Below are 24,450 nucleotides of genomic sequence, written 5' to 3'. Positions count from 1 at the left end.
CATTAGCCTAGTACACACCTATGAACCCTTCAACAGAGGAGTCCATATACCTGAAGGCCTTTGGATCTCACCCTTCCTTCTCTTGGGTGTATCCACCTTTCGATGAACTTATGGACCTAGTTTCTCGGAAGGTGTGGGAGTCTCCAGATTCAGTGGAACCTGTTCCTAGGAGGCCAAACAAATTTATCATATCCCTGTCAGACAAGACCTTTATAAGCAAGGGAGTCCTGGTAGATGCTATGGTGGTGGCGGCAGCCACCAAAAAGGAACTCTCAGAGACATCTTCTTCTGTTCATCCACCAAACAAGGAGCCTCAGATAATGGACAGATATCAAAAGTGCATTTTTTCTTCAGTGACTTTTTCCCTCAGATCGCTAAATTACCTTACTCATTTTACTAGGTTGCAGAGAAACCTCCTGACAGAGCTAGGAGATACTCTCCAAAGTTCAGTGGCTGAAGGGATTTCAGATAAAGTATCCTCTCAGCTCTTTACCTTAAATTCAGTTGTCAGCATCTCCATGAGACTGATTTCTTATGTAGTGGATGGAGCAAGTAGTGCATCAGGTTCAGGAATTTCCCTAAGGAGACATTCTTGGATGCGCTTCTGTGACTTCGCAGAGTCCTTTAAATCTTCCTTTGTGAATGTTCGATGGCTCATCCCTGTTCAGGCCCAAAGGCAAGGATGCACTAACCAGGTGTGAGCAAGAAGGAAAGACTCTGTCTGCCATAGGAGCCCATTTTTCCATGCCTACCAGACCTTACCCCAAAGGACAGAAAGGAAGTGGCAAAATGTGGTTCCGAAAATCTCAGACAGCTTTTCAGGACACATGTGGTGAATCTTCCCCAAGGGGCAGAGGTGAAGTAGTAATGGCAGATGCCGACCACGTGGCAGGGGGGTCTGCAAAATCAGGGTGACAGAGATTCTTTCTTTGGTAAGCCCTTTCAGCGCTCCTGAATGGAGGCCCATCTGTCCATCTCTGGAGGCAGTCGAGGGCCACTTATCTTTGTACTCAGAAGCCTGGCATCAAATAACAAAAGATAAATGGGTACAAAACATCATATCCAGTAGTTACACCATACCCTTTTCCTTCCTCGTTCCAAACATAAAAAAAAGGTTTCAGACATTGAACCCAGTCAAAGGGTACAGGCAACTTTAGAAATTCAAATGTTGCTAGACAAAAGAGTCATCCAGACAGTCCCCGCAGACCAAATAGGATCCGGAACTTACTCAAGATTCTTTTTAGTTCCAAAGAAAACAGGGGACTGGAGACCATTTCTGGATCTCAGCAATTTAAATAAATCAGTAAGAAAGTCCAAGTTCTGGACAGTAACACTGCAGTCAAGACTCCCTTTTCTGGGACAAGATGATTGGATGTGCTGTATAGATCTCCAGGATGCATACTACCACATAATAATGAACAGACGATCCAGGAGACACCTGCACTTTTGGCTGGGAGTCAGTCACTACCAATTTTGAATGCTGCCCTTTGGCCTCACTACAGCCCCCAGAGTGTTCACCAAATGTATAGCAATAGTAGCGGCTCATTTGAGATACCTAGGATTCCGGGTGTTTCCATACTTAGACGACTGGCTCCTAACCGCCACCATCAAGCATCTATAAATAAAAACAAGAGACACCGCCTTGCAACTCTGCCCTCACCTTAGAATTACAGTAAATTACAAAAAAGCTGCCTTCTCAGCATGTGGTATTTATAAGAGCAGAATTGGATTCAACAAACATGATGGCCAAACTCCCTCCAGAAAGAGTTCAACTTCTAAGATGTCAGATTTCATATCTTCTAACAAAGAAAAAAGCTCAATTAAAGATAGTCTTTAAAGTCTTGGGAATCATGGCAGCAGCAATAATTCTGATCCCCCTAGCACGTCTACACATGAAAATTCTCCAGTGGCTGCTGTCCACTCAGTGGTCAATGAAGGAACTGCCGATGTTCGACAAGATAATAATAGCAGAAATATTCAAGAGGGACCGTCGGTGGCCTTACTTCACTCAAGTGACTCTAGGTCAACCATTTGTACTTCCCCAACCACTGGACACAGTAACCGCAGATGCCTCTCAGATGGGGGGGGGGGGCATTACCTGAGAAAGACAGTCCAAGGCACCTGGCAGGATCACGAGGCCCACTTGCACATCCATGTCCTAGAGATGAGAGCGGTGCTTCTAGCGTTGCAAGCATTCCATGACTCTCTTCTGCTGAGAACTATTGCAATACAGACAACATGTCAGTTGTATGGTACATAAACAAACAAGGAGGAACCAGATCTTACCCCCTTTGTCGAGAGGCCCTGAGAGTATGGCAGTGGGTGACCTCCTCCCAACACTTGCTGATAGCAATGCACTTCCCGAGGAAATCCAACATGATAGCAGACAGGCTCAGCAGAGCGATTCTGATGCCTCACGAGTGGTCCCTGATTTTTTGCAAATGAGGCCAGCCTTGCTGTAACCTGTTTGTGACATACATGAATGCCAAATGCAGCAGCTACTTTGCCCTTATTTCCCCTCTGGTGGAGTCACCAAGGGATGCACTTGTTCATGATTGGCCCTCGCGTCTCCTCTATGCCTTTCCCCCTTTCCACTAATACTCAAAGTACTTCAGAAAGCCAATTTCTTGTGAAGAGACGTGATACTCATTGCCCCGTACAGGCCTCCTCAAATTTAGTTCTCCTTTCTATGGCCTCATCTTCGAAAGGAGCCTTGGTTGCTGGACCCAGTTCCAGACCTTTTGACTCATGTTTCAGGAACGCTCCACCCTTCCCTTCAGGCCCTCAAATTGACAGCTTGGCTGCTCCAATTCCAACAATAGCCAGTTTTCTTAACCTCTCTTCATCAGTGAAACACATCCTAATTTCCTCTCATAAAGTTTCAGCAAGAAAGATATATAGAAGCAAATGGAAAATATTCTCCTTATGGGCTTCTCATAATCACATTGACCCTTTTTCTGCCCTAGTGAATTCCATTTTAGAATTCCTAACAAAGCTGTTCAATGAAGGAACAGCTGCAGCTACCATTAGAGTTCAGCTAGCAGAAATATCCAATTTCCATTTAGGTGAATCTGGCCTCAATATTATGTCTCATAGACTGTGCAAAGCCTTTCTTAAAGGTACTTTGTTATTGAGACCACCTATCAGAGACCCTCCAGCACCATAGGACTTACATTTTGTCCTATCTCATTTAATTTTTTCCCTGTTTGAGCCAGCGTCATCTTCCAAAGTCAGGTTTTTGACATGGAAAACTATTCGCTTGATAGCAATTACCTCTGCTAGAAGAGTGTCAGAGCAGCAAGCCTGGTCTATAAAGCCACCATACTTGCTTTTCCATAGGGACAGGGCGTCCTTACGAACAACCCCTTTTTTTTGTCCAAAGTATGTTCAGACTCAAATTTGAGCCAAACTATAGAGCTGCCAGTCTTCTACCCAAATTACAAAAATAAGGAAGAATACATGTTGCATCAACTGGATGTACATAAAGAGTTACATTGTTACTTACACAGAACTAAGGAATTCAGAAAATCTAAACAGCTTTTTATCTCCCTTTCAGTCTCAAAGAAAGGTACCCTGGTCTCTAAGGTAATACTCTCAAAATGGCTTTCAGATTGCATAACTTTTATCTATAAGTCTCAAAATAGAGATCTCCCTAAAAGAGTTAAAGCCCACTCTACAAGAGCTATTGGAACCTATTCTGCTTTTCTGGCTAAACTACCATGTGTGCTGCGGCAACATGAGCAAGACTACATACCTTTATCACTCATTACAAAGTCAATTTGGCCTCCAGGAACAGGGCCCCTTTTGGTTCCACGATTCTGAAGAATATTCTCCCTTGAGCCACCCAAAAAAGATGGTGCCAGGGATGCTGTCCCAACCTAATAAGAATGAAGGTGAGATAGGACAACAACACATAAAGACGTTATGTACTCATCATAACGTTCCATATGTGTTGTCCATCTTCGCCTTCATTCTTACATCCAACCATCCATTCCCCCGACCATTTTTACTCCTGGAAGACTGAGTCTGTATAATTGGATTACCTTAATCTTTGACCTTCTTCATCTGAGTCTGAGTTGTTTTTTTTTTACTGTGATACTTTCATATCATTATTATAAGAGCTAACAAGATCTGAGGAGGTTTTCTGGTGCATGCTGGAATAGGGTTTAGCCATGAGCTGGCAGAAGACCTCAAGCTTGAATATGAAGGCCAAGTCGGATCCGAGGAACAGATCCGAACCCAACCTAGTAAGAATGAAGGCGAAGATGGACAACACACATGGAACGTTATGGTGAGTACATAACTTCTTTTTTTTTTTTTTTTTTTATTAGGCTAAAGTGCTCTAGCAGCTTGTTTCTTCTGACACTTTTTACAGTGGTTTTATTTATTATTCTGATAGCAGGCAAGTTGAGCAGGTCCATATTACTGCTCACAGGTGGTCTCTCAGCAAAAACATTGCAGAAATGATATTCCACCAATGGGGCCAACCATGTTGTGACCCATTTTCATCTCCCCTGAACAAGTGTAGTAGGTTCTTTGCCCTAACCCCCCCCCCCCAACCAGGGGAATCACTGAGAGCCGTTCTAAAACTCTTGAATTCACAGATTTTATTTTTAATGAAGGGGCTAGTCCTTCTACCCATCTCGAATTTCCATATTGGAGTTAATAATTCTACAATGGCTTCTTCACATCTTTATAAGCCATTTATAAAAGGAACCTTTCTACTCAAACCACCCTTCAAGAACTCTATTCCACCATGGAATCTGAATTCGATGTTACAGGCCCTAATTCAGAGATCATTTGAACCAGATGCAAAACGTGAATATAAATATTTGACTTGAAAAAACTATACTTTTGATAGCCATAACATCAGCCAGAACAGTTTCAGAACTTCAAGCTTTATCTTCTAACCCTTCCTATTTAATTTTCCATAAGGATAGGGTGTCTTTAAGAACCAATCCTTCCTTTCTTTCTAAAGTGTTGTCAGGATCTAACATTAATTGAACTATTAACCTCCCTGTATTCTTTACAATTTTTTTAAACAAAGGTGAATACATTTTGCACTTATTACTTGTTCAAAGACAATTACACTTCCATATACACAGATCAGAGAAATTTAGGAAATCAGTTCATTTGTATGCTTTTCAGAAATCAGATTTGGTCAACCAGTTTCAAAAGTAACCTTATCAAAATGGGTGACAGACTGCATTTCCTTTGTCTACAAAAAGTTTGGTCTGGTCTTGACAAACCCTTTAAAAGCCCATTCAACCAGGTCCATAGCAACTTCATCAGCTTTTTTATCCATATCTTCCATGGACAATATTTGTGCGGCTGCAACTTAGGCTAATCCTTATACCTTTATTACTCATTACAAATTGGATTTGGTCTCAAGGGGAAGAGCAGCCTTTGGCTCAACAGTACTCAAGAATATCCTTCCTTAGAGTCCACTCGGGATTCAGGTAGCTGGGGACTCTGTCCCATATATTGAGGAATAAATGAAAATTGACAATATCAGATAAGGAAGTTATGTACTCACCTTAACGTTCCATCTATGTTGTCCATTTTCATTCTTCCTCAACTCCCCTCCCTCCAGCCCCCTACTCTGTTTCTTTTGATGACTTCTGGAAGATCAGGAAAGTATTACAGGAATAAAAGTTCTTTCTGTTTGAGCTCCAGATATTGATTTTCCATATTAAAATTTCATTATGTAATACAATAAGAAGCTTTAAACAAGATCTGGAGAATGAGGGGGACAAAGGCATTGTGGTTAAGGCAGGAGCTCGAGGGCTTATAGTATCCATGAGCTGTGAAACAGTGGCCAAACTGGATCTGAGGATCGGATCAGAACCCATATGTTGAGGAAGAATGAAAATGGACAACACAGATGGAACGTTATGGTGAATACATAACTTCTTTTTTTCACTACTGATTTCCCAGTTCAGATTAGAGAGCATGGTACCTGAATCTGCCTGTGAAGGATTGTCTTTCCCTGAAATTATTTCCACAATGTGCCAGTATTTTCAGTGGGAGAACAGTGAGGTTTCTTAGTCCCTCGGAAAATACTATGAGTTGTTTCAATTGGAATTCTGAGAACCTTCACCTATCCAACACTGGAGGATATGTTTCACAACCTGAGGATGTTCTTTGTGTTTCACTGTTGCAGTCATCATATTTGGGTTATCTGCCTACAGGTAGCCCTCAGTCGGCACGAATACCAGAGACTTAGTATTTCTGCATCGGTTGCTGTCACTTCAGGACTGCCGTCAGATCGTCAGGGGTATAAAAACAGGCAGCAGACGCCATTACATCAGTCTTTCTTGCTGAGGAGCCCGAAGCAGAAGCAATTTGCACAAGTGCCGGTAGGCCACTACCTGAATTTTCGTTTACGAATTGAATCATCCTGAAGTCTTCTAAAGCTAAGTACCCCATTGGGGATCATTTTGTCTTGCTCTAACCAATGTAAGAAAAAGTTAACAATTGTCTTGCTGTGGAAAGCAAATACCACACCGAGATTTTCATTCTTACGGCGTCATCTGTTTAGGCCCAGACCACAACGTACCTCACTGTCGGTTTTGTGCCTTGTTCAATGCCCAAACCATTCATCGTCAGGCCCTTATTGTTGCTAAATACTTTCGTTCTCGATCTCCGTATTCCAAAATGGATTCCGTAAGCCATCCAACTACCAGTATTCCAAAAAAAATAAGGATAAAGACAGAGACAGACCGCACAGGTCCAAAGCTGCCAACGAAGCTTCCGCTAAGCTAGTCGCCAGTTTGCCGGTACTCAGTGAAGTGCTTTTGCAGCCCCTGATGCCTGCTTCAGTGGATTCACAGGCCTCTACCAAGACCCGTTCGGAGTCCAGTATGTCGCAAGACTCTTCTTCGACCATGGAACCTGCGGATGTCTCTACTTTGGATGGGTCCGGAGCTGCTGAGCAGGCACCGGCTTCTGAGGAAGTTCTTTGCACTACTGATGTTCGACACAAACCGACGACTTCAGTTCTGTCTAAAACTACCAAGTTTCTAAGGCCAAGAGTACACACTATGCCTAGAAAACCATCGACCAAAGCGCATGCACCTGCTCCCTTGCCACAACATAAAATGCTTAGAATGGCAGAAGACCTTATTATGCTGATTAGGGGAAGTCAGTATTCCCCTGCTTAGAGAAAAAGAGATCAGTCCCCAGCAGCTTAAACAGATCAAGAGTCAGATGACTCTGAGGTTTTTGACTATGAAGACATGCCCTTATCTGCTTATGGGGATTCAGATGGAGAGGAATCCATTCCCTCTGCCTCTCCTCCAGAGGATTTTTCTTTTGGTGAAACCTTACATGCTTTAAGAGAGCATTTCCATTGGGAATGCCAAGACTATCCTGAGTCTAAAAAGAGACTCAGAGAATTTCTAGACTTGCCACAACATAGGCTTTTAGCAATACCCCAATCCTGGAAGCTGTTAACGATGTCTTTATGGAATCCAGTCTTACTCCTGATACTTTACCCCCTGCTCCTAGGAAATCAGACAGGTACTACAGAGTACCTGACTCTCATAAATTAATTTTCAAAAATCCTACTGCTGACACAGAGGTAATTTCCCAGGGGCCTATAGGTATCAAGACAACTACAGCTAAGAATCCCACCCCTACGGACAGGGATTCCAGAGCTTTGGACAGATGGGGTAAGAAAGTATATATTTCTGCAACTCTCGCCATTAGGGCCTTGAATTGTCAGTTTCACATGCTGAAGTATCTGCAACATATTATGGAACTTAGTAAGCAAAAAATAGCTACTTTTACAGACTGTGCAGAAAATAAAGAATTGCAGGAACTTATGCATTCTGCAAGTCAAGTCAGCAAGCATACTTTGCAGTGTGGCTTTGACGCCCTAGAAGCATCTTACAGGGCAGCAGTCACTGGTTCTGTACTGAGAAGACATGCTTGGCTTAAGGAGCAGACCTTGCCAGACCATGTCAAATCAAAGTTATTAGACGCTCCTCTGAATAAGGACAATCTGTTTGGCGCCAAAGCAGAACAGGTTCTTAAAAAGATGGAAGAAAAAGCTAAATCTATGCAGACAGTTAAATAATTCTTACAAGTGCAGCCTCCTAGATTCAGTAGGCATTGCCCCTCGAAACACTGGTCCTTTCCACTCCCCCTCCAGGCCATTTCAAACTAGACCTAGGGGAAACAGACCACCCAGACTACAGTCTCAGGGTATGCAGAGATCCAAGCAATGGAGTGCCCCCACCCCCAAAGCAGGGAGTGCTAAGCCACCTCCCCTATGGTAAGACCTCACAATGACTTCTCTACTCCACTCCCCACCTCTGCCTAGCAGCTTGTGCCCCTAGGAGGAAAACTTGCCCTTCATGCAAAAAACTGGATATCCATCACCAAAGACCGATGGGTCCTCAACATTGTATCCCAGGGGTACAAATTCTACTTCCACTCACTGCCAACCCCAAAAGGGTTCCCAGACTTTCTTCCAAACCAGTGGGCAGAGGCACAAAACCAAGTTCTATCCCTGCTCTCTATAAAGGCAATTCAGCCTGTTCCTGTGGAACAGATGGGTCAAGGATTCTATTCCAGACTTTTCCTGGTACCCAGAAAAGAGGGCACTTGGCGCCCAATCCTAGATCTTTCAATTCTCAACACCTTCCTGGTGGTACCAAAATTCAAAATGCTCACCCTGCAGCAGCTTCTACCTATGCTAGCCAAAGATGCCTGGTTAGTCACCCTAGACTTAAAAGGAGCCTATCTGCACATCCCTATAAGGGAGTCATGCAGGAAATATCTTCGCTTCAGGACAGGATCTATGCATTATCAGTTCTCTGCACTTCCCTTTGGCTTTTCCACTGCTCCCAGAGTATTTACAAAATGCCTGGCTCCAGCCATTGCTTACTGCAGACAGAGAAATATTCAAATTTACCCGTACTTGGACTGCCTGATTCAGGCAGACAGTCAGGAAATGCTGTTACAGCACCTGATATTTGTAAAAAAACCTTCTAACCTCCCTGGGGTACACCATCAATGAAAATAAATCAAAACTAGTTCCCAGTCAAAAGATTGCATTCCTGGGAGCAAGCTTGGACACAGCATCCCAGATGGCATTCCTCACTCCAGAAAAACAATCCTATCTGACAGACTATTTTACTCAAATGGCCACCAGAACCCAGCTATCTGCAAGGAAAATCCTGCAAGCCCTAGAGTTCATGGCCTCTTGCATCCTACTAATTCCACATGCCAGACTGCATGTGAGAAAACATCAATGGTACTTAAAAAGTCTTTGGTGCCGACATTCGCAGGACCTGGAAACTGTCATTCCTATCATACTCTAAGGACAGAGTTTCTTTGATGGGCAGCAGCATGCAACCACAACAAGGGACTGCCCTTTACTCAACCTCATGCAACCCAGACCCTAACCACAGATGCATCAGACTATGCCTGGGGGGCACACATGGACAGCAAGTGCACTCAGAGCCACTGGAGCCCAAGTCAATTTCATCTGCACATCAACATGAAAGAAATGCTAGCTGTGCAGCATGCTCTGACAGCTTTCATATCCCTACTCTCACCAGAACACCTGCTAATAAAAACAGAGAACACCACAACTATGTGGTACATCAACAAGCAGGGAGGATCCCACTCTTACCCGTTCTGCAGACTAGCCATGGCCCTGTGGAACATGGCCTTGGACATGCAGGTCCACCTGCAAGCTCAATTCCTGCCAGGCAAACAAAACTCACTGGCAGACAACTTAAGCAAAAATCTCCTAAACCCACATGAGTGAAAATTAGAGCCCAGCACCTTCAACTTTCTGATTCAGAAATGGGGGACCCCAGAGATAGACCTCTTTGCCTCCCCCTGCAATCACCAGCTCAGCAAATTCTGCACCGGGACACCTCACAGCAGGGCCTGAAAAGTGGATGCCCTATTCTTCCAGTGGGTAAACCTCTCAATTTATGCATTCCCCCCTCTGCCTTTTCTCTTAAGAATATTACTCAGGATAAAACAGGGCAGACCAATGGCAATCCTGATTGCCCCCAACCGGCCATGCCAGCACTGGTACCCACTACTGCGCAGCCTGTCACTGGTGCCATCCTAGCACCTACCCCAGATCCCAACTCTCCTCACTCAGCAGGGGGGACAGATCTTGCATCTGCAACTGCAAACCCTGAATTCTGCAACCTGGCTTATTCCTTGAATCCTCCCCCAGTGACCGGCCTAAGCAAGCAAGTGCTAGACATCATTCTTGAAGCCAGAAGACCCAGTACAAGGAAATCCTATGCTGATAAGTGGAAAAGGTATTGTTCCTGGATTCAGTCTAAAGGAGAGGACACAGCACTGCCCTCCTTACCTCTAATCCTGGATTACCTAGCAGTTCAACTCCACAGAAGCCTATCCTTCTCCTCCATTAAGATCCATGCCTCTGCCATCTCGGCTCATTACAACACCGAGCCACCTCTCTTCTCTCACCCTCTCATCAAACAGTTCCTGAAAGGGGCAAACAACTTAAGGCCACCAAGGATAGCACCCACTCCTGCTTGGGACCTTAACTTTGTACTGGAAAAACTCATGCCCCCCCCCCCCCTTTGTGCCTACAGCATCAGCAGAGTTAAAATTCCTCTCTTGGAAAACAGCCTTGCTTCTGGCCATCACTTCAGCTAGAAAAGTGTCTGAGTTACAAGCACTTATGGCTGTGGAGCCCTTCATTATTTTTCATTCTGACAGGGTCTCCCTCAGGACTAACCCTTCCTTTATGCCTAAAGTGGTGTCCGGTGTGGCAGTCAACCAATCTATCCATTTGCCAACCTTCTTCCCTAACCCTCAAAATAAAGGGGAAAGGATCCTGCACTCCTTGGATGTGCACAGACAGCTCAGATTCGACCTTGATAGGACTAAGCCCTTCAGGAAATCTGACCAGTCAGTTTTGCACTTGGGACGGAGGGCAAGGCCATTTTCAAAACAAACAATTTCCAAATGGATAGCACACTGTATCCATTTCTGCTACAAACACCATGGGAAACCAACTCCTCAGGGGGGTCAGAACACATTCCACTAGGGCAACTTCTACCTCTGCAGCATTCCTCAGGGGAGTCCCTACCAGGGACATTCTGGAAGCTGCTACCTGGAGTCCTGTACACACCTTCACCAAGCATTACCACCTGCCTATCTTTTCCCAATCCAAGGCAGGTTTTGCAACAGCAGTCCTGTGGGGCATACTAGCCAGCCCCAACTCTTCTTGACTGCCTCCACCCTTTCTTCAGCTTTGGGAATCAACCTAAGTGTGATGATTGCAACAGTGAAACACAAAGACATAGTACAGTTGTGTACACTTACCATAAATGTGGATGTTCGAGTGTATTCACTGTTGCAGCCCTGGTTTCCCACCCTCCCGCCCCCTTGTCTCTCTCTCTCTCTCTCTCTCTCTCTCTCTCTCCTCTCTATGTCTATTACTCACCCCTTACAGGGCTATTGGTATTTACTTTTTACTGGTGGTGTTTTTCCCACCATAACTTAGCTCCCTATTTGGGGGGGCTCCTGACATTTGAGGCAAGACAAACTGATGTAATGGCGTCGGCTGCCTGTTTTTATACCCCTGACAATCTGATGTCAGTCCTGAAGTGACAGCAACTGACACAGAAATACTAAGTCTCTGGTATTCGGGCTGACTGAGGACTACCTGCAGGCAGATAACTCAAGTGTGATGACTGCAACAGTCAATACAATCGAACATCTACATTTATGGTAAGTGTACACAATTGTACTTTTCCCTGACAGCTGGCCTGCTGTACCTAAAAAAAAGCGGTTAGAATGTACAAAGTTCCTCATTTTTTAAGCTTTTATACACATTTCAGACCTGGCCCAGTCACTATTAATCCAGCTGCTGGCAAGTATTTTGTTAATTCTAGTCCTTCCCCTGTGGACAAGGATGGTAAAACAATTGGTAAGCTTGGGAAAATGTTTATGCTTCTGCAACTTAGATTTTTATAGTTTTGAATTGTCATGCCCATGTGTTAAAGTTTAAGTATAAGAAATGTTCTAAATGCAGTTTCCTCCTATGAAGAAAAAAATTGCTTTGTTTGGTTTGTGTATATAACTCTGTAGATACTGCATCCAGTGCTGCCAGTGCTGTAGCCACTAGTATTGTGTTGAGGAGGTTTGCCTGGCTGCATTCTCAAAACCTCCCAGCAAATATAAAAACTGAGATTTTAAATTATCTGTTGGATAGAGATTTATTTTTTTGATCCTCTGCTGCAGAGGTTATCAAAAGATGTGATGAGAGAGGTAAGCTGATACAAAGAATCTTTCAGATTTTTCAGGTCTACTTATCTATATTTTCTAATGGATTTTCTGATCCCTCATCCAATTTTGGCAAGAAACAAATAAACAGTCCAGCAAAATGCTCCAAAAAGAAAGCAGGAATCCACAGAACAAAGCATAGTCAAATGTGGCAGAATGACTATATAAGGGACCTTGTTCCCCCTCCCACCCTGGAAGTCCCTTATCCCGTCCAGAAAGTCTGAATCTAATTTCTCTCCTTCACAAAAAATTGTTTCAAACAAATTGGTTCTGAGGCTGATTAACAAGGCTACAGGCAGGTGGAAGTGGGAAGAAATTCCTCTTTCCAAGGAATTATTCCACATCTGCCAGACCAAACCCATCTGTTTCTTCCTCTCTTACAGCATATGCTATCTCGGGGGTAATAGAAATAGTTCCTCCTTCCCAAATGGCAAACAGATTTTATTCAGGATTGTTTTTAGTGACAAAGAAAGAAAATGCTTTGAGAACAGTTCAGGATCTTTTTTTCTAAATCAGTATGGGATGGTGCCCAAGTTCATGATGCTTTCACTTCACAAGCTGTTACCCTTCTTCCTCATTTATTGATAACTTTAGATTTAAAAGATGCTTATCGTCAAATTCCCGTTCATGCAGATTTCTGGTGTTTCTTAAAGTTTTATGCATCTGGATCACATTATCAGTTCTCTGCCTTAGCCTTTCAGCTATCTACTTCTCCAAGAGTATTCACAAAGTGTCATAGTCCAATGCAGGCTACAGGGTATCTACATTTTTCCATACTTACACAAATTGTTTATCTTTGCAGAGTCTTTTTTCAAAGTTTCAGAAATCTGTTGCTTGAATGAGATATCTCCTGCACACTCTGGGGTTCCAAGAGACTCCATCACACAGGTTTGTCTTTCTGGGGTGCCTGCTAGACTACTCAGTACAAATGCCTTTTATTCCACACAAAAAAAAAATGATTAGTTTCAGGGGTTTTCCTCTTAGACTTCAGTCACTGAGAAAGAATACCTCAGTATTCTGGATCGCATACATCTATGATTCTCAAGACACCTCTTGAAAAACTCCACATGAGAAAGATACAATGGTATCTGAAATATTTTTGGTCCCAGCACCAGCTCACATTATCTTTTCAGACTCCAGTTCTGGGAATTGTGAGAAGTGCTTGTGGGAGAGTGTCAAGGGGAATAAAAATGCAAAGGATCTGGGACAACAAAGACAGACACAAGCACATGAACATAAAAGAGATGCTTGCCCTTATCAAGGCACTCACCTCTTTGAATTACGTTTGGTCCCTAGAACCACTTTACGTTGTTACTGAAAAGCACAATGATGTGGTCTATAGACAATGATTCATTACAAAATGAAGCAAGTAGGAACCAGATCTTATTCCCTATGCTGACAAGTGATATCATGGGATACAACATTTCAGCACAATATCACTCTACAGGCATCCTACCTCCTCTCAGGAAAAATGTGGAGCAGACAAGCTGAGCGGGACAAATGCAGAACCTCATAACTGAAATCTAGATCAAGGGGGGGGTCTTCTAAAGTTTGACCCATCTGTGGGGAGTTTCTCAAGTAAACATTTTTGCCTCCTCTGTGAACAGTCAGCTACCAAAATTCTGGTCCAGGACTCCATGGAAGAACACCTGGAAGGCAGATGCCTTTTATTTTCCTTGGACAGGAATGTTCCAATATGCCTTTCCATACTTTCAGCTGATATCTGGTGTACTTCTGAAGATTCAGAAGAAATTCCCAAGATCATTGTGGTGACTCCCAACTGGCCCAGGCAACAGTGGTTCTCCTTTTATTTGGAATTGGCCAGGGGCAGTTACCACAAACTTCCTCACTGACTGGATATGCTTATACAACAACATGGGTATTTGGTGCATCTTGATGCTAAACAACTTCGACTGACTGCCTGGATGATAGGGTCTTAATACCTTTTAAGTACGCATTTTCTCAGGAAGTGCAGCAGGTACTAATGGAGGCAAGAAAGCCCTGTTACTAGAAAATCATGTTAGCAAATGGGAAAGGTTTTCTCGTTGGTACCAACAAGATAGCCTGTACCCATTCAGGGCTAGCTCTTCTATGGCTTTACAAACTTTGTGTAAGTTACTATCCTTTGGTCTTTCTTACTCATTCATTAAATTTCATTCCTTTTACATTTCAGCATGTCTTCCCATGGATCCTCCTTTTTCTGTGCATTCTCATGTCAAACGTATTTTTGGAAATGGTTTTACATAAGAGACATCAAAAAAAGCCAGTAGCTCCTAATTGGTATCTTAAGTTTGTGTTAGAGAAGCTAACATTTGCTCCATTTGAACCAGCTCACCTGGTTAACTTAAGGTTCTTAACATGGAAAACAGTTTTACTGATTGCTCTGACCTCGGCAAGAAGAGTATCTAAGTTGCAAGCTCTTATGGTGGGTCGACCATATCCCATTTTCCACACAGACATTTTACGAGACCTTTGAGATCCTTCTTTAATGCCTAAAGTGGTATCTGAGTACTTTAAGCCAAATTGTCTATCTTCCTCTGTCCTTCCCTGAATCCCAAAATCAGGGAGAAAGGATACTTCATACCTTGGATGCCCACAGCCATCACAGGTATTATCTTGACAGAAAACAAACATCTTTCAGAACTTATTAGTTGATCATTTCTTATGAATGTAAGAAGAAGGGACAACCTCCATCAAAGCAGACTGTTTCTTAACTATTGTCTCAGGCAAATACCTTTTGTTATTCACACCAAAACAAAACTATTCCAAGCAGGGTCAATGCACATTCTACTAGAGCCTTGCTTTCATCTATGGCTTTTTGAAAAGGGTTAGACTAGAAGAATTCTTGAAGCAGCAAGTAGGTCCTCTGTACATACATTTACAAAGTACTACAATCTGAATTCCTTCTGTAGGTCATGGTCAGGTTTTGCTAGGACTATTTTCCATGGCCTCCTGCACTCTTCCCCATCCGCCTCCCATTTATTCTAAGCTATGGCAATTTACCCATATAGCTTAGGCTACTGCAGCAGTGATCAATATGATGAACATAGTACAGATGTGTAAATAAACTTTCCATAACAGTAAATGTTCAAATAATCACTGCTGCACTAGGCACTCCCTCCACCCCACCTCACCCCCTAGTTTTTTGGTGAGCTTTTAGATTCCAGGATGTGGGCTTCTGTTTTTTGTTGTTCCTAGCAATGTTTTCACAGGACTTAGCCTCCCTTTCTCAGTTGGCATGAAGGCTCTAAAGGGCTTGGGGTCCAAATCAGTGTTTTAGCCAGCTCAGTTCAAGCTGCCTAATAGTAGGTGCCCTAAAGCTTTAGAAGTTGGACGGCTGCTATATCCTTAGCAGGAGCTTGCAAACATCTATTGTTATGGTAAATTTACATACACAACTGTACTTCATGCAATTCATATGTTTTCATGAGTCTTAGTAGATGTTTCTTTAATATTCAAATCAAAAATATATTCTAAAAATCCATCTTTCATCTAAATGTCTTATTTTCCAAAAACTCATGAAACAGAATTGCATTTTTTTATTGAATGTTTATTTAGGTGCTGCCTGGTTCAAATTTTAGGCCCTCAGAAGCTGTGTTTGTTTAGGAAGAAGTGTATATTTGAAATGCCATATTGTGTTTAGCCTTTAATCACCTGGTAAAGAGAATGTGGTTTATGCTTTTATCATAATATTGATTTGCTTTCTAGGAGAAGTAACTTGCAAAGAAGTCTTGTTAGAGTAAAAGAAAAATATTACTTTGCTGGATAGCTGTATGTAAAACTCAGTCTTTTTATACAGGTCTGAAAATGAAAGTGATAAAGAGCAAAGAGAGCAGGAGCGAAAATTCCGGGACAAAGAATATGAAAGAATAAGATTCCGTGTGGATGAAAACAGAAAACCAAGAGCCCACTATGAGTTTGACAAGTCTATCAGGCGAAAAGATGATGATGTTAAATGGGGGAGAGCATTTAGCCAGGACAGAGGAAAGAAGGGAAGCCACAACTGCGTTTTCTCTTCTGAGAGCATAGATAAACCGGGTAAAGAGATCAAGAATGATGACATGGCATCTAAAAAGGAGCACATAAGAAATAAGGTTTTTGTTTTTATCATTCAGAATGAGTAATACTTTTAATTCAATGCCTATTAATAGCTGAGTTTGCAGTAGTATGGATTTCAGAGTCATTGTTCATATATGTTCCATGTATATATCCTTTACTGATTTGAACACAGTGATTCCATAGTGCGTGATTTCTGATATGAATTTCTTTTTTTGTCTGGGGAACAGTCATCAGCGTACTTGTAAAACCACTTTACACACTGGTTATACTGTGATGAAAATTTGAAGAGCCTGTTGGTTTTATTAGCGTATTAGTGTGCTATAAGTTAGTGGAATGCTGAAAACTGATAATTATTAAACTGGAATCCCTTTTGGACATCTCTGATGTTGTTCTACATGGAACTTGTAAAGCTTATTTCATACAATTACTTTGAAAAGAGTAGAATTCCTTATGGGATAAATGCACCACTCTGATTATGATCTCAAATTGATAAAAAAAATTATATTTTAATGAAGTTAATAACATAAGAACTTTGCTGGTGTAAAGTTAAACAAATGTTGTACTCCACACAGCTGGCAGTACAACTGTATCCAAAAGCAACTGTCAGTTTTAAAAGCTGTAACACACCTCTTATCACCAGGCAGATAGCAGTAAGAAGTGAAGTCTACAGCTAAGCAATTGTTTTATAAACTATTATATATGTCTCACTGTCACCCAGCCTGTCTTTTACACCTATTATCACATGAAGGCATTGCGTGTATTACAAACAATTATAATTCGGTCTGTTCTTAGGCTGGGTGTCAAGAAATTAAGCTCTTGTAGTGAGTTTCTTAATATCCTTACCTTACCAGCCACTTTGACTGATTGGATTTCACTGAAAGGCAGATTCTATTGGCAAAACTGACTCCTTTCCAAATGTTCTAGCTTTTTTCCCTCTTCTGTTAATGCACCTGTCCCCTCTTCATCTCAGATCTCATTTGCTGTTTCTATGAATAAGACATATCTCCAATACTTTCAGATAAGTGTATTTATTTCTGCTGTTTCAAATGTTTATCCTACGTTTTTTCACTCAGGTCTCTCATGATCCTCCTCCTTCCTTCTCTTTATACCATTTATGTCTTGTCAAGTCTCTTGGTTCATTATTTTATGTGGTAATTATTCTTATTGTTATTAGTATTCTCATCATATTGTTTCTTGTTATTGCTGTTTTAGTGTTATTGTTACACCGTTTCTTAGCTGCTTAAGCAAACATGGATAAAAACTTCAATGGTGGCATAAAATACCTCTCTATGTCTGGATCAGATCACCTATTGGCTTCCTGTGATATATGCAAGGGCTTCAGCTCTCAGTCTCTTCAAGACGGAAAGAACAAATTTATTCTCAGAGGTCCCCTTCCTATTTCTTCTCAGGACTCTGACAGGAGAAAGACAGGGACAAAGATAATGGAAAAAAAAAAAGAAAAAGACAAGATCAGAGAGAAGAGGAAATCAAGGGATGTTCAGTCTCAGGCTTCTTTATTTTGCCAAAATCCCCTATTCTGAACCTTACCAGGAGGCCTTGGCTGTGACAGCTTTGGGGCCTTCACTGTTTTCTGTGCCTTCCCACACCAAGCCAGCTGTTATCCAAAATCGGTCCCCCAGAAGGCTGGCCAACAGCCTTTCATCTTAGAAGGAACTTTAAAGTTCCTTCCCTCCTGACCTCCCTATACTTCATCCAGAAGGTCTGTTAGGTCTGTTTGAAGCTCTATGGATTTTGATAGGTAAAGAATGATGAGAGCATTCATAAAGGTTTGAATTGATATGAGTTTCATCCTGTGCCCCTCAGTATCTAGAGTAGATTGGGTTAGCCTTTTTGCATTTGTAAAGCTGCTTTATTTCCACATATACATCTCTTATAATCCACATGCATAATGTTTCAGAAAATTCTTGGTGATAGAACTGTGTCATTTAACAGTCATTTAATAGCATCCATCACTGACAATATTATAAACTGGATCTACACAGAAACAAGCTTATAAACAATATCACTTCATTTGACATAATCATTTTCTGTACTTTGCCTCTTCTTTTCTCTCCTTTTCCCCCTTTGTCTGTTGCACTTATGGGCCAAATTCTTCTAAATTTCCTTTCTTTTCCCAAAGAGAATCTCCTTTCCTGGCATGGATTTTGGTACCAGAGGTTTCAGAGCCGTTTTCTTTTCCAGAGCTTCCTATGTTGACAACAACAGGATTAGCTCCCTTGGTGCCAAATCTGAAGTGCCCAGTTTGCTCTATCTACTTAGATCAGAATTGATAGGGTCTCAGTGCCAACCTCTCAATGCCATGTCTTTAACACCAACTCATTCTGCACCCTTTTCGGTATCAGATCATTGGTGTTCAAGACATCATCGCTGATCTCAACCTCAGAACCATCCAGTCCATCAACATCTGTCTATATTTTGTACTGTTTATGTCTTCCTCCTTCTTGGGCTGATATGGTGCTGATTCAGAGGTCCTGGTGCCAGTGGAGTCAGCATCAGCCTTCCAGTTTATCAAAAAGATGATAGCCTGTCCTCCTCACAGGCAATGGGATGTTCCACCAGCATTGACTCCATTCCTAGGCATCCATCAGTCTGCAGTCCTTTCTACTCATCATTAGGGCAGATGTGAAGGTCTTATGCAGTCCCTCTGCTTGAGCCATTGTGAGTCTTCTGATGCTTTAGATGAGTCCCTTCCAGAACCACAACAGAGCATACTTGTAAGAGGTAGCTCATCAGCTCCTTTATGAAGTCTTTCACCCCAGACACCAATCTCAATGAAGGAGAGGGTTCTCCACAGTACCTACTAGAGAATGCCAAGTTTGGGAAATCTAGGCACTAATGTGACAGAGGGGCGCATGGCCCAAAAATCGCTCTCTCCTGATAAGGAGGTTCTCTTTGATAAATTCGGATCAGCAGCCTCTAGCCTGGATGAATCTTCTGTTAACCATTTCATGGATGTGGTGGCAGAGAGAGAATGGCAGGAGACTGACATAGCAGACAGCATCCCACAGAAGCCTGATAAGAATATTTGCCCACCTAAAGACAGACAAAATTGGAGGAAGAGCTCTCTGATGGACTCCATTATTGTGGCAGCAGCCACCAAGAAGGACTTGTCTGATGATAGTCCATTGGTCTTTCCTTCTAGCAAGGAGTCTAACACAATGGAGCATATGGGGAAGCAAGCAAACAATTTGTTCATATTTGCCCTCAGAATGATGACTTATTTAACTCACATGACAAGATTTCAAAAAAATCTAGTAGTGTAAGCACTGGACTCTTTGAGGAAGCCTTAAACTTGTGACACTTGGAAGCAGTTCAAGTCCCAGGTGACAACCATGTTAACTGTTTCCAACCTCTCCATGTGGCTGTTGCATTTTGCATCCAATGGCATAGTTAGATCAGCACACACTGAAGCAATAATGAGAAGCCACACCTGATTCCACTCATGTAATTCTTTTCGACAAATTCAAGGCTTCTTTTATCAATGCCCCATTTGATGGTGCCTCACTTTTTGGACCCAAGTTTGAGGAAAACTTCCTGAACAGCAAGCAAGAAGGTAAGACACTCTCTGCTTTGGGGGCTCATTTTGAGACCTATGAGTCCTTTCCAGGTGCCAAAAAGGAGTCCAAAGCAGCCACCTTCTAAAAAATCTAAGTGTTTTACTTTCAACTTGTCTTTTGACAGCTGCAGCCATGGCAGGGGAGACCCCTTTAATGGACACCACCTGAGGGGTAGAGGATATTGAGAGAACAAGAGATTAGTGAGACATTTCTCCAGGAAGCAGGCTCATAATCTTGAGTGTTGCCCAACTGCTGTTCTCTGGAAGCAATATGAGCTGGCTGACTCTTCACTTGATGCATGGATAGCCATCACATACAATAACTGGATGAAGAGCATACAATTCATCAGCTATTTCTTCCAGTTTTTCACAGCTCCAGTAAGGGGCAGCTGCCAAGGAGATTGCAGACCTCCACAAGTGAGGAGCAAACCAAGAAGTCCCACCAGACCAAAAAGGTCCATAATATAGTCCAGATTAATTTTAGTCCCAAAGAATTCAAAGGACCTCAGGCTCATTATAGACTTAACTATCATAAGCCAATATATTAAAAAGACAGAGTTATGAATGGTCAAGTTGCAAGCCATTCTTCTTTGTCTACAAGACAGCAACTGAATGTGCTTTCTTGACCTTCAGGAGACTTACCTTGATGTAAAGATCATGAAGGGGTCCAGAAGGTATCTACACTTCTTACTAGGAACCAGTAACTATCCGATACTCATCTTTCTCAATAGTTGCAGTACCTTTAGGCTATAAGGGTTGTATCCTGCCCAGGACACAATAACAGCCATCTTGAAAAAGCTTAGGCTGCCTCTCACACCTTCATTTTGACTGCTGATTGGACAGGCCTATGGAGGAAAATCAGGAGTCAGACAAAATATTTCTTCACAGGAGTAGAACTCAGCTTCTAGCTTCATTAATGGAAGTGGGGAGCTCTTCCTCACAGATTTGTTGACCTTAAAAGAAATATTGCAATGTTTACTTTAGGTCTTCTTCTTCCCTTTCGACTATTCTCGTTAGGGGTCACCACAGCAGATCATCTGTTTCTATTTCTTCCTGTCCTCTGCATCTTGCTGTGTCACACCAACCACCTGGATGTCCTCTCTCATTACATCCATAAACTTTATCTTAGGCCTTCCTCTTTTCCTCTTACCTGGCAGCTCCATCCTTAGCATCCTTTTCCCAATATACCCAGCATCCCTCCTCAGCACATGTCCGAACCAATGCAATCTCGCCTCTCTGACTTTGTCTCCAAACTGTCCAACCTGAGCTGACCCTCTAATATACTGATTCCAAATCCTGTCCATCCTTGTCACACCCAGTGCAAACCTTAATATCTTTAATTCTGCCACTTCCAGCTCTGACTCCTACCTTTTTGTCAATGCCACCGTCTCCAACCCATACAACATAGCTGGTCTCCCTACCCTCTTGTAGACCTTCCCATTCACTCTTACTGGTATCCGTCTGTCACAAATCACTCCTGACAGTTTTCTCTACCCATTCCACCCTGTCTGTACTCTCTTCTTCACCTCTCTTCCACACTCACCATTACTCTGAGCTGTTGATCCCAAGTACTTAAACTCATCCACCTTCGTCAACTCTACTCCCTGCATCCTCACCATTCCTCTATCCTCCCTCTCATTCACGGACATATATCCTTCTTATTCCTGCTGACCTTCATTCCTCTTCTTTCCTCTCTAGAGCATATCTCCACCTCTCCAGGGTCTCCTCAACCTAGTCCCTACTCTCACTACAGATCACAATGTCATCTGCAAACGTCATAGTCCATGGGTCCTCCTGTCTGAGCTCATCTGTCAACCTGTCCATCACCATTGCAAATAAGAAAGGGCTCAGAGCAGATCCTTGACGTAATCCCACCTCCACCTTAAACGCATCTGTCACTCTCACTGCAGACCTCACCACTGTCACACTATCCTCATACTTATCCTGTACCACTCTTACATACTTCTGTGCAACTCCCGACTTCCTCATGCAGTACCACAACTCCTCTTTAGGCACCCTATCATATGCTTTCTCCAAGTCCTTAAAAACACAATGCAACTCTTTCTGACCTTCTCTATATTTCTCCATCATCACTCTCAGAGCAAACATTGCATCTGCAATCCTCTTTCCCGGCATAAAAGCATACTGCTGATCAATAATCATCACCTCCCTTCTTAACCCAGCTTCCACTACTCTTTCCCATAACTTCAAGCTGTGACTGATCAGCTTTATCCCTCTATATTTACTACAGCTCTGCACATCACCCTCATTCTTAAAAATAGGTACCAAAGCACTTTTTCTCCACTCCTCAGGCATCCTCTGACTTTCCAAGATTTCATTAAACAATCTGGTTAAAAACTCCACTGGCATTTCTCCTAAGCACCTCCATGCTTCCACTGGTATGTCATCTGGACCAACAGCCTTTCCATTCTTCATCCTCTTCATAGCTGTCCTTACTTCCTCCTTGCTAATCTGTTTCAGTTCCTGATTCACTATCCCCACATCATCCAACCTTCTCTCTCTCTTATTCTCTTCTTACTTCAGGTATCAAGTAATAATTCCCCTTTAAGAAACCTGTATTCTTTATGAATATCGAACATTTCTTGTCAGTGACCCGCATTTTTAGCTCTGAATTAATCCAGGGCTATTTTTGTGTAAATATGTACTGCTTATGTAAACTTTACTATTTTACTGAGAAGGGTTAATGTCAAGAAATGTTTTGAATAGGTATGTCCCTGCTTGTGTACACTTTGGGACAAAGAACCTGACATTTTTCCATCAGTGTGTTTTTGTTCTTGATGAGTTTCTGACAGGATTTTAGTGCGCTACTTGTGCTTTATTTGAAAGGGGACTGTGTACTTAAGTGTAATTCAGAATGTGCTACTTGGGAATATTTGGCCAGTTAAAAACTGTGCTAAGCAACACAAAGACCTGCAGGAATCTGTATCTGTATATCTACAGACAAACTAGTTCTGTGGAATTGCACGGAAAGCCACAATGACCACCAGGGTTTTTAATAAAGCAATCTATACAGTTCCAACACATGACAGGAGAGTGTAAACAGTACAGAGTAGTGAGAAAACCTGTTTCAGGTATATTGAATAAAGTGTTTGCAACTGATCCGCAAGGGTACATAGACTGCATTAGAAATAATTATTCAGAGGAAGTGTATGTATTGAAAAGTGACACGCAGATGAATTGTAGGAATGAACATAGGGGAAGAGGACAGGTGTGGTAATGTACAGCAGTTGAGGGGGGGTCTATATTGAATCACCGAACACTTGAAAAGCAAACTCTGATTCATTGACCCCATGTAAGTGAAAGCTTACAATCTTGAACACTCATAACAGCAATTTTTTTTTTCCCAGGGAAAAAAATCGCTGTTCTGAGAACCACACACACAACACACGCACACCATAAACTATTTCTAATGTGGGGGGGGGGCTGAGCCCCCCCACACCCCACCTACTTAAATATACCAACTCTGAGACCAGACTATAGTAATGAAGAAGGCAAAATACCTAAGGCGGCCAAACAATTTCTTTCCCAGGGAAAGAATTTGCTTATATGCCATTTGCCATTTCATGCTATAAAGTTTGATCAAGATGCATTCGAAAGAATGTGTCTTTGATCAGCTAATAGGGAACCGTTGAGGGCATGTCAGTGTATGTACATTACAAAGAAAAGACAGTTGTAGCATGAGCAGTAGTCATATATGTACATAATACATTATGTACTGCTGTGTATATCTCCTGTGTGGGTATAGTCATATCATCACCCAGTTATTGAATATCATGTGACTGTCATACAAGATGACATATCAATGGAGAGGATTCTTTTTGATATAAGCATCCTGACATGAACAATGGAGAGAACATTTATCAAGGACAGTATATACAATAGGGGTTAGGTGCATATTGTGAAGATCTGCAAAATGAGTTACCTGAATATGAATGTAATGTCAGCAGAGGTCTCAACCAAGCAGGACACATAGCAACAGCCTCATGGTCAACAGTAGACAGAAGCACACGCAATCATGGACAATATCAGAATAATATCACCATTAATACCCTGCCTTTGACATAACATATGTGATTGTGAGTGATTATGGATGGATCTTCAAGAACACGCTTGTAAAACTATCATGATTTGTCAGCAATCTATGAGGGGAATCAAGCACATCTTCCTCAAAATTTAACACTTACCAGAGTTGTTAGGAGGGAAACTGTTACATCTGTATTTGAAATTATGAGCAATCCTGGCTAGTTGACAGGTGTGCATGCTATATATATGGCACAATCCATGCAGTCATGAATGTAACCCATGCCATCAATGTTGTCAATCAGCTATGTATTTACTGTGTGCATCACAGGAACGTGTATCACACATGCATCTTGTATAATACCTTGATGGGGGTTCTGCACTGTCAACCATTAATGTTTATGCAACAAAAAGAATACTTATGGAAGCTCACTGTGGCAAATGTGGTACACTTGATTATTTATCCCTGGAAGATGTGT

The 24,450-nt window shown here is 42.2% G+C and overlaps 1 protein-coding gene across 1 annotated transcript in view; it reads left to right on the top strand.

The window, feature by feature from the left end:
• UPF3A (UPF3A regulator of nonsense mediated mRNA decay) overlaps window positions 1–24,450 on the top strand; it is a 1,027,051-nt gene that overhangs the window by 901,439 nt on the left and 101,162 nt on the right. The window contains exon 9 of the mRNA XM_044071110.1: window positions 16,094–16,388. Coding sequence (XP_043927045.1) covers window positions 16,094–16,388 — 295 coding nt within the window. The remainder of the gene's footprint in view (window positions 1–16,093; window positions 16,389–24,450) is intronic.

Source organism: Protopterus annectens, chromosome 5.part0 (genome assembly GCF_019279795.1).
Source record: "Protopterus annectens isolate FY-2018-M chromosome 5.part0, PAN1.0, whole genome shotgun sequence".
Classification (NCBI taxonomy): Eukaryota; Metazoa; Chordata; order Ceratodontiformes; family Protopteridae; genus Protopterus; species Protopterus annectens.
Note: the sequence above shows the minus strand (reverse complement) of the source record. Positions and strands in the feature narration are given on the sequence as shown.